The 10569-nt window shown below is 40.4% G+C and overlaps 5 protein-coding genes across 5 annotated transcripts in view; 1 reads left to right on the top strand and 4 right to left on the bottom strand.

Annotated features, from left to right (window-relative positions):
* Positions 1–1175: 1175 nt before the first annotated feature.
* LOC111602370 (discoidin domain-containing receptor 2) overlaps positions 1176–10569 on the top strand; it is a 153245-nt gene continuing 143851 nt past the window's right edge. Inside the window, exon 1 of the mRNA XM_023319385.2 lies at positions 1176–1574. The gene's annotated coding sequence lies outside the window, so the exon portion shown is untranslated. The remainder of the gene's footprint in view (positions 1575–10569) is intronic.
* Positions 5197–5863, bottom strand: LOC111602375. Its single transcript, XM_023319391.2, has one exon. It carries the CDS (start codon positions 5849–5851, stop codon positions 5210–5212), a length of 642 nt encoding a protein of 213 aa, XP_023175159.2. The 5' UTR covers positions 5852–5863; the 3' UTR covers positions 5197–5209.
* Positions 6652–7363, bottom strand: LOC111602373 (dopamine N-acetyltransferase-like). Its single transcript, XM_023319388.2, has one exon. The coding sequence runs from the start codon at positions 7324–7326 to the stop codon at positions 6652–6654; it is 675 nt and encodes a 224-aa protein (XP_023175156.2). The 5' UTR covers positions 7327–7363.
* On the bottom strand, positions 8634–9487 carry LOC111602371 (dopamine N-acetyltransferase-like). Its single transcript, XM_023319386.2, has one exon. It carries the CDS (start codon positions 9437–9439, stop codon positions 8741–8743), a length of 699 nt encoding a protein of 232 aa, XP_023175154.1. The 5' UTR covers positions 9440–9487; the 3' UTR covers positions 8634–8740.
* Positions 9717–10522, bottom strand: LOC111602374 (dopamine N-acetyltransferase-like). The gene has a single exon (XM_023319390.2). The coding sequence runs from the start codon at positions 10488–10490 to the stop codon at positions 9837–9839; it is 654 nt and encodes a 217-aa protein (XP_023175158.2). The 5' UTR covers positions 10491–10522; the 3' UTR covers positions 9717–9836.

Raw genomic sequence — 10569 nt, 5'->3', positions numbered from 1 at the left:
AATAACAATTAATTTAAAAATTTCATTTTAATAAATAATAATATTTAACTAAATTAAAAAAATATTGAAAAAAAACATTATAAAATTAATTTATTTAAATTTTATATTTATTTTGTATATTCTTTATACATTTCTAACAAGATAAAATGAATTAATAAAAATTCAAACAACTCCAGCTAGTTGAAGTCGCTTACCACACCTTCATAAACTCATCTCATCAACAGGCAGGCAACAGGCCCATATGTTGTGAACAGCAAAAGTCTATTCAAATGCTCTCTTAGTGCGTGCCGTTTGCCACACGTTCCGTCTTATACGCGACGTTTCGGCATTGAAACACAGCAACACAACAAGGCATTAAGAGCGTTGAACACCAACTACGACAAAAGAGCACGAAATCTGCGTTCTCTCTCTCTCTTTGCCTCTACTCAAATTGAAGTAAATACAATGTAACGTTAAGTTGTTTGTTTTTTTTAGCCGCGCGGGCGAGGGCTGAGGCTACTAAATGTAATCAATAATATTAAATATTTAATGTGGCAGGTGGAAATGTGTATAAGATGTATAAGGTTACACTACACGCAAAAAATGTTCACGTCTAAAAAAAATTTATGATTTTTATAAAAATTAATTTAATAATTTTATGAATTAAATTTAAAAGTTAATAAATATAAACAAATGCGAGGTTTACCTGTGCACAGGCACCTGGCCGCCTAGCGTCGCTCTGCCAAGCACTTGACATCCACTTGCGTTCCACATGCAACAACTTTGCTTGCGCTCTCTTGGCAACTGTCGCTCTCCTCCGCCTTCGTTGAGTTGCGCTGTAAGAGTCGCATACAGGTGCACGCCAACAGCGACTACCTCGCTCTCGCGTTCTGGCACCTACACGCTCGCTCACCCACACACACACTCGCACACATGCAAGCACGCTTGCAAATGATATGCTCTTCGCTTGGCATGCTCTTGCCTGCTCTCTCTCTCTCTCTCGCACTCTCTTTCTCGCGCGCTCTGTGTTGGCAGCAGGAAACGTCGCAAGGAAATGCCAAAATGTTCAACGTCCATTCGCTTTCGCATGTGTGCGAGCAACTGTTACTGTGTGTGTGCGTGTGTGTGGATGACATTGCGGCGCTCGTTGGGGCAGCGCCAGTTGTCGGCTAACGGTAGTCGTTGCGAAACTTTTGCTGGAGTAACGTGTCGCGCAATTGAAATTGGCGGCGTTTTCATCGTCCAGCGCCAGCGTCGTCTCCAAATCGCGTGCTCGCGACATTTTTAAAAGCGTCTCCTTGTGTGTGTGTGACTCTCAGTGTGTGCGTGTGTGAGTGTGTGTATGTGTGTGGGGCTGCCAATTAGTGTGTTACATTTGTGCAACAGTCCCGTGTGCGTGTGCGCGTGTGCGTGCCCCATGTTGCAAGCGTGTGCGTGGGGCGCCGCCGTCGCGAGAGCAACTTCAAAATTATTAACAAAATCTTAATGCGAATATCGAGCAGCTCAACTATCATAAATAAACAAATATCTAGCGATATATAACGATATATAACGATACATATATATAGATAAGCCAAGCAGAACCTTTCTCCTAGGTAAGCTTAACCCGAAACACAAACTTCTAACGAGCTTTTAATTCAGTTTGCCTTTGCCTCGTCCTCTGCGGCGCAGCTCCCAAGTTTGGTTTTTCCCTATTTTTCTTTTTGTTGTTGTTTATTTCGTAAACTTTATACGAAACTCAATTTTTGGCCAAGGCCCTTGAAATGCGGCCCACGACGCACGTTTATGGTCATCAAACTGAATTAGATAAAGTTAAACGATGTCCAATGTCAATTAAATTATGTGAGCATAAAAAACGTGTCTCGAGCGCGACTTCAATTCAATTGATAAAGGTTTGATAGCAGCTTGATAAAAATAATGTAAAAAGTTGAGGCTAATTTGAAGTTGAAGCTCCGAAGTGGGAGTTACTGAAGGAGGGCACGAGGCAGACCTAACAACTTGATAATTTAGTCCAATTTAGTTTCAATTTTATTTCAATCATTAGACAATATTAAGCTCAATATTTTGAATTTGTAATGCACGAGTCTAATATTCCAGTCTCGAGTAACAATTGACAGGAAATTGTTCAAAGCTCTATATAGTCAGACCCGATTAGCCTGGCCTCTAGTGGACTTACAATGTTTAGGTCGATCGGAGTCCAATAGCAGCTCACGTGGCAAGCTGAAAGCTTTTATTCGATTTGACACGCCCGCTTGAGTGTAGATATATTCAGCATATCTTTTAAATCTCGGATTGTACAAATTCCAAGTCTCTTGCACTTTAGCTAATAACTTTTCGGTTATACTAGAAGAGGCATTTCCTGGAGGTATATAACAAACAAAAAAGTTACCTAAGTATATATTCCAAACTTCCAGACGCCAGATCCAACAGTAGGAATAGTTATCGAGGAACAGTTCCAACGGTAGGAATAGTTATCGCGGGTTAGAGGAAAGCCCACAAAAATAAGTTGATCAAATCTCCAAATATTAGCACAGGTAGACGCATGGGCAGGCTGAGCTAAATTTAAATTGAGATCTTTCACAAAAAGCATTGTCTTTTTGGTCTCATTATAAATTTAATTGGACATCATAATGAAGATGCTGTTTATTGTACTAAAATTGGTACTCAATAGAACAAGTTAGAAAAACTAATTCCAATTCATCAATAAAGACTTAGTTTGAACTATAAAAGTCTACGAAGATTTTAACTGTCAAGAAGAAAAGAAAAGAACAGATTCAAGATGTTCCCCAAAACATATCAAAGACTTTAAAGAAAACATATTTATTTTTAATGCAAATATATATATATAATATATACTATAAATATACACCTGAAACACTCATAATTTTAGTAAAAAAATGATAAAAAACATTGTAATACAAGCTTGATAAATGAATTAACATATTTTCGCTGACAGCCGAGTCGAAGATCAGTCAAGATTAGTTTTATTAGCCATGTCTGAGGCTCAATATTTAATGAGCTCTATTCAGCAGCTGCTGCGACGGGCGATCTGTCCCCTGTTTCAGCCTTCGGCACATGCTAATTGATGGCTAAGAAAAAAACTCGAAAACTTTGACAAATATGAAAAGACAAAATTCAATTCAGAAAAAAAAACAAACAAAAAAACGGCAGCTGTAAATTTTTACAGTCCACGACTGTTGACCCAACTAAATTAGCGTGAAAATTCCTAAAGCAGAAAAAATAATTACGAATACCAGAGATAGTTGGCAGCGGAGTGCGTGGGAAAACGGGAAAATTGTGGCAAGGTCAGCAGCAGACGGCGACACGCCCCAAACTCACGTGTAGCCAAATGCAGTTGGGTTTTTAATTAAAAAGAGCAAAAGTGACTTTTGAAATGGTCAAGAGATAAAACTGCAATAACTATAAAGAGCAGTTTAAAACGGAATGGACGATCGACGGGTGGCTTGGGTGGTTTGGGTGGTTGAACAAGGCTTGCTGTACGCGTCAATTTGTTAAGCGGGTCACGTACGAGCCAACCCTATTGGCCAACGCAAGTGCCACACAGGCCTCTTCCGTACGACGTTCCACTCTATCTACGTGCGTGTGTGTGTGTTGTCATCAACACGAATATAAAAATCGAGAATTAAGCTCGATGAAAATGGCAACAACTTTTGCTGCCCCACTCAAGCAACGCCCCTTCGAGTGCCACTGCCGCAAATCGATTTCAATAAACTTGAATTTTTTATATCGCTCGCCCAGTTTATGGGCAAAGACTTTAAAGGCCTCTGCCAAATGACGCAACAAATTAAATGTCAATAATTTAAAATAATTACCAAAAAACACAAACAAAGTAAATGGACACAAAAAACGTTTAGCAACAAATCCCAAGGCCAAACGAATTTCCAACAATTTTTATGGCTTTTTAATCTAATTAAATTGCAATAAAAAGCGCAAACGCTAGAAAAACTGAGTTCAGAGTTAAATAAATAAAAGTAAATCAATAAAAGATAAATATAAACAATATAAATGCAGTTTAAACTCTGCCAAGGAACAAGCGTGTGATGCGACTTGACTTTACTATTGTCAAATGGTTAATGAGTGCGCGACTCTGGCACGAAAGGGTTGCGCCTTAGTCGTGGAGTGGGCGCTGGCTGCAGTCTCGGGCGGGCGCGCTGCACTAATGACCTGCATTTTGCATGTGAGCAGCGAAGCATTTTAAATGGATTCGAAGTGAAAGGGTTGGAAGAGAGAGTTTTTAAAAATTACAAGTATTTGTATTAATAATCTCTATATGCATGAGGGCTTCAGCCTGCTCCAGTTAGAATAACATCATTCGGCCAGTGATCTATGATTTATAGCTCTCCAGAGTCAAATGCAGTTGGGTTATCTAAGTTAAAAAAAAAGTTAAAATATATATAAATATATTGGTTGTTGTTTTATTTTCGTTATATAAAATTATATAATATATATAAATGTTATGTAAATACTGTTTTAGAGCCTAGACATTAAGCTCTTTTCTGCTATGATTAATTTATTTTCATGAGAAAATTTCAAAAATAGTAAACAACTTTATTGGCAAAAAGACATCAAATTTTTAATACATATTCGTTTAGACATAGCCCTGAAAATTATAATATATTTAAGCCCATTGGGACTATGAGTCTATGAACTTTAGTATATATTTTAAAGTTTTTCGGCAAGATCTTTAAAATTGTACAAGTTACAGTTGAGGCATTTGCAGAGAAGTTGAAAGAGACAGGGAGAGGGAGAGAGAGTTGTAAGAGCATTAAAGCTCTCTTTGCATATTCCACTTTGAAATTTAAGATCGAGACTCGGGATCATAAGCACGATATACAGGTATATCTGCAACTTCTATGAATTGAAGAAACCTCAGGTCGTGGCAACTGAGCAAAACACGTGTGAGAGCTAGATTCACAAACTTTTTGCAGCTGAATCACTATTTAGCTGATCGCGAGCTACAAACTATGCTCCTATTGGGGCGTGGCACATTGAACAATATCAACATAGTATCTTGAACAAGCTGAGCAGCCAAGTGATTCCATACTTAAGCTGAGTTCACAGCTTAAACAGCAGCAGATCAACGTCTCCTTTAAAAGGAACTCTTCATTTCATGAGACTCCACTTGAATTTAAGAGAAAGTTAAATAAATCTGCATTCAATTTATTAACAATATAAAAGACACTTAAACTAGTTCCCAACAACACCGTGACTACAATTTGATAGCCATAACATTGACCGCGCTGTGTGGTGCTGGCGGTTGAATCACCACATTTCCCTGCTCATCCTGGTAGTTGGCATAGGGCGCAGATAGCACGCAGTCCATGCCCAGGGCTGCCATTAAGCGGGCTGAGTAGAGGCTGGTGCAGCTGGTGAAGAGTAGAGGCAGCCGCTTGACACGACCCAGCTCCATCAAGCCGTCAACAAGCAGCCGCCCCAGTCCTTGGCGTCGCAGCGAAGCATCCACTGCCAGAATGCTCAAGTACAGAGCATCGACGACGTTGTAGTGCTCAAATACTTGCGCTCTGTGCTCAACGTCGGCGAGGAAGTAGTGCACATGTTCGATCAGCTGCTGTGGCTTCTGTCCATTCACTTCAAGCCAATTCTGCTCCAGATCGCTGCTGCGCACTATGCCAGCAAAAGCAACGCCCACAAAGCGTGCCCCATCGAGCGCAACGAGCGAGGTGCCCTGGCGTATTAGCGACAGGCGATACTCGCGTCTCGTTGCATCATCATAAGTCACTGGATGAGCACCTGGCGTCTGCATAAGCGGCTCATGTCCGTAAAAATGATCACGCAGAAAGCGAGTTGCCTCCGCGATGTCATCCTCTGTCATTTCGCGAACGAACATCATGAGGCCACAGGCTTCAGCTACCAACTGATTCAATTTGCAAATACCTAAACGAGCTTATCGCTGCATTCGCATTGATAACCAGCTGTTCGGGCTGCCGAAGTGACCGATTGTTAGCAATAAAATTTAATGGCTTTATTAATAATTTTAAATCGTGCAAAACACGAATCATTTCAAAGCAATACAAATAATATCTGGAAACTTTGTATTATAAAAGTTCATTATTTCTACCTTCTTATCAATCTACTGCCTTATCTCTCTAAACACTTTCTAGGGTTATTATCATGTTTGTTATTCTTTTTAATATCTTGATTATATAAAGATCTAAACAATTATTGCTGCCATTTGGCTATAAAATTTAATTTTTAGAAAAAATGTTTACAACTTGAAAGCTACCGACTTGCATCTGTGTTATATATATATTTAAATAATCATATATATAGTTAATTATTGAGTTTAATGAAGTCAGCTTTCCCTACAACAAATTTCATTTATAAAACGGAAAATATTATTTTAGAAGAGAAAAAATATTTTATATTTGAACAAAACGTTAACGAACCTTCAATAAATTTCTAGAAGCTTGTAATTTTAATGAAATATTAAAATTATTTAATAATTTAATTATTAAAAATTATTTCAGTATCATCTCTGATCAAAGTTTGCAACTATTATGAATTATGACTCAATACTTAACAACATTTATTTAATTACTATAAAACATCTAAAAATGCATTTGATTTCATAGTCGTCTACAACTAGATATCACTTAAGACGGACAATTTGAGAACCAAAATAAAACCAACTTAGAGTTTGATAGCCATAACACGTACATGTGTGTGTGGTGCAGCTGGCTTGAAAACCACTTGGCCATTGGCATCCTTGTAGTCCGCATAGGCCTTTTCGTATACGCACTCCATGCCCAAGGCCTGCTTTTGGCGTGCCGAATAGTAGCTGGTGCAGTAGGCTGCCATGAGGGGGAAGCCCTTGGAGCGACCCACTTCCATAAGAGCGGCAGCTAGACGTGCGCCCAGCCCTTTGCCTCGCATTGTGGCATCCACATTGGTTACGTGGGAGTAAAGCAGCTTGGGCACATCGTAACGCTTGAAGAGATTGGCTTCGATCTCGACTGCGGACAGAAAAACAGCAATGCGACCCCAAAAATTTGGTTCCAATTCAGCGGCTTCCTGGCGATGCTTCTCCAAATCGCTGGGGATCTGAGGACCAGCCAGGACCAAGCCCACAATACGTCCAGCATTGTTCTGGTCTAAAGCCAAGAGGCAGGTGCCCTCCTCTATCATGGAAATGTGATATTCGTCGTTCTCCTTCTCATAACACTTCTGCACGTTCTCTTCGGCTGTCTCGCACAGCGGCTCTCCGTTGTAGAAATTGTCAGCCATAAAGATTTTCACATTCGGATAGTCCGACACCTGCATTATGCGAATGAGGATGCCATCTTTTGTGCCCAGCTCGGTTGGCATGTTGCGTGTTTAGTTTTTGCTACAGAACTGCCAAAATTTTTGGCAAATGCAACTTTTTATATGTTCTGATTAAGCTCTTATCGTCTTCCAGAGGAAGCACATGAAGCAAGTGCATCGTTTACGCTTTGCTTTCAGCTTATCAGCAGCCCGCCAATTCGACCCATCAAATTTGGCTCACATGGAAACAGTATAAAAACTCGCTGTTTACTATTTTTATATTGGCAATCAGTTCCTAAAAGTTTTGAATTATCTTTGATCAACATAAAAAACATTTTTAGAAAATTTTGCGAAATCTTAGCGGCGATGACAATTGCTTAAGTTATTATTGTTATCATGCTTTCATTTCAATTCAAGTTCTTTCTGTGTGTTGATTTCGCAATACTGATATGGCAGGCATCTACTCATCCCGTCAACTAATAGTTTGGTTTATTTGATGCTCATAAAAGCATCATTTCGCCAAGTTTTAGCACAGATTATCTTATGCAAAATAACTGAAAATAGCACTAGACATCAAGGCCAACAAAACAAAGAAGTAAAACTGCTCGAGTCCGGATTGTCCAACTAGAATATACCCTGAACGCCTTACCGAGCAGCTGTAGCATCGTCGCATGCTCGATGCATAGGATAAACACAATTGAATCAAAGCTCAACTCATCTATCGAAATATGCAGTAGTATCTTAATGGAATATACTTAAGGAGATTCTGTGTTGTAAATTTACTTTTTCTAGTTCTTGAAGAGCTTAAGATATACATAAACACCTAACTTTAATGATAATGGTAAACAGTTCATTATCATAGACTTTTATGATTAAAGAATATTAAAAAAAACCTAGTCTATAAGGCGGGTTACTTAAGTCATTGTGTTTCATTATTATCGATAAAAATCGATCAGTTGATTGTGTTCTTAAAACCTTGCTTGAATAACACAAATTTACTGCGGGGATTTCTGTAATGAATACACAGATTTCCTATACTCTTGATTAAGATAAAACGACTTCAAAGCCTAGATATTAATGATTAGCCAAATACACACATTTGAGTAAATTTATCGCCCTCTAACGATTTGATGAAGCTACTCTATCTAGAAGACAAACTAGCTCAACAATTAATATTACATGGTAAAGCCCACGCCTTTAAAAGACGCGCAGAATATATCAAATATCAATTCTTTGCAGGGTATCTGCTAGTCAGGCACTCCAAGCTAGATCACTCTGTTTTTTTTTTTAATTTCGCAAAGAGTTTCAGTTACTCAGAGAACAGAGCTATTAAACATCAAGTGAGCTTTCTGACTGTATCAATAAAAGCTTGGGCTTATCAACGTTTGCATGTCACGTGGTTTCACGTGGATTTATTGAATACCTTATATAGTGCTGGCTTAGCCTCGTATGTCTTATTGAGTCTCGTACTGTGCTATCAGAAAAATGTCTTATACAGTCCCGGATTATAGGAAGGCATTTCCTGCAGTTTAATAGCCATTACACTCGCCTCGGTGTGTGGCTCCGGCGGCTGAATTACCACGTTGCCATCCGCGTCCTTGTAGTCCGCATAGAGCTCCGAGTGGACGCATTCCATGCCCAATGAGGCCATCAGACGCGTCGAGTATTGGCCCGTGCAGGTGGCCACCATCAGGGGATAGCCTCTGGTGCGACCCAGCTCCATGAGCGTAACTACAAGCCGTCGAGCAAGTCCCTGACGACGCATCGATGAGTCCACAGCCAAAGTTTTTAAATAAAGAGCATCCGTGACGTCATAGTGCTCGAAGAACTGCGCGTGCTTCTTAATATTGCAGAGAAAGTAATGAATATGCTCAATTAACAGCTTCGGCTTCTGCTCATTGACCTCGCTCCAGTTCTGCTCCAGATCGCTGGGATGCATTACACCCGCAAATGCCACGCCCACAATGCGACCTTCCTTACTCTGATCGACGGCAACTAGAGAGGTGCCCTGTCGTACGAGCGATAGGCGATACTCGCGCTTCTTCGGATCGTCATAGATCAACGGGTGATCCCCGGGCGTGAGCATCAGTGGCTCGTGGCCATAGAAATGATCGCGTACAAAGAGGCTTGCCTCATCGATATCATCGACTTTCATTTCCCGCACAATCGTTGTCATCTTGCTGGCTATAACGACTAACTGCACTGCAGTTGTCTGCCAGTTTACGGTTTTATGACAACTATTTGAGTGGACTTATCGCATATAATAAGACCCAATTGCTTGAACTTGAACTTAAGTTCGCCAACTCTTAGCTATTGCATTGCAAGATAGCGCCACTTAACTGATAACAGAACATACGGAAGAGGGTGTAGGCTTGGCCTAGTCGACTAGTATATATCCTGTAACTGATAAAAATGTTTTTATTAAAATAGAAAACATTTACTTATTTAAGCTCAGAGCTTAACTGACATCAGTTTGATCTCTGATCTGTTTTCAAACTAAAAACACATTTTGTTAAGTTTCCAGCAAATTAAATGTATTTGTTTTCCATGCATATGCCCCACTCTTATATACCCTATAATTTCAATACCATAATGCTGGCCTTTGTGTGCGGCGCTGATGGCTTAAACACTATATTGCCGTCGTCATCTTTGAAGTCGCAATAGTTTTCCGAGTGCACACACTCCATGCCCACAGACGCCATCAGCTTGGTCGAGTAGCAGCCGGTACAGGTTGCAACCAGCAGGGCAAGTCCCTTGGCCCGAGCTACATCGATCAGTGCCGTAACCAGACGGCGTCCCAGGCCCTGGCGCTGCATTGAGGCATCCACGACAAGCACCTTCAAGTAAAGAGCCTTCGAGACATCGTAGCGCCTAAAGAACTGAGCATTTCTCTTGATGTTGACCAAGAAGTATTTGATATGTTCCATATATTTCGTTCTTTTCTTATGCTTGAGCTCGTTCCAACTGCTCTCCAACTCACTTGCACTCAGCACGCCAGCATATGCCACGCCCACAATGCGATCACCTCTACTCTGATCGACGATAACCAGCGAGAGACCCTCTCGTACAACACTCTCATCCAACTCTCTCTTATTGGAATTCGCATTCGCTTGGAGACATTTGCCGTGCGACTCCAAAAGCGGCTCGTGCTTCATAAAATGTTCTCGAAAAAAGCAACTCGCCTCGTCGATATCTGTCTCAAGCATTTCGCGCACGATCGTTGTCATTTTACGGGCCTCACTGTCAAACTGATTGCGGTTGCAGAGCTTTTGTATGCATTTTCTCTCTCTGCAGCGGAAGAGTGTG

The sequence above is a fragment of the Drosophila hydei genome, unplaced genomic scaffold (assembly GCF_003285905.1).
Source record: "Drosophila hydei strain 15085-1641.00,03,60 unplaced genomic scaffold, DhydRS2 tig00000149-arrow-pilon, whole genome shotgun sequence".
In the NCBI taxonomy this organism is placed as follows: domain Eukaryota; kingdom Metazoa; phylum Arthropoda; class Insecta; order Diptera; family Drosophilidae; genus Drosophila; species Drosophila hydei.
The sequence above is the reverse complement of the archived record's forward strand: the minus strand, read 5'-3'. Positions and strand labels throughout refer to the sequence as shown.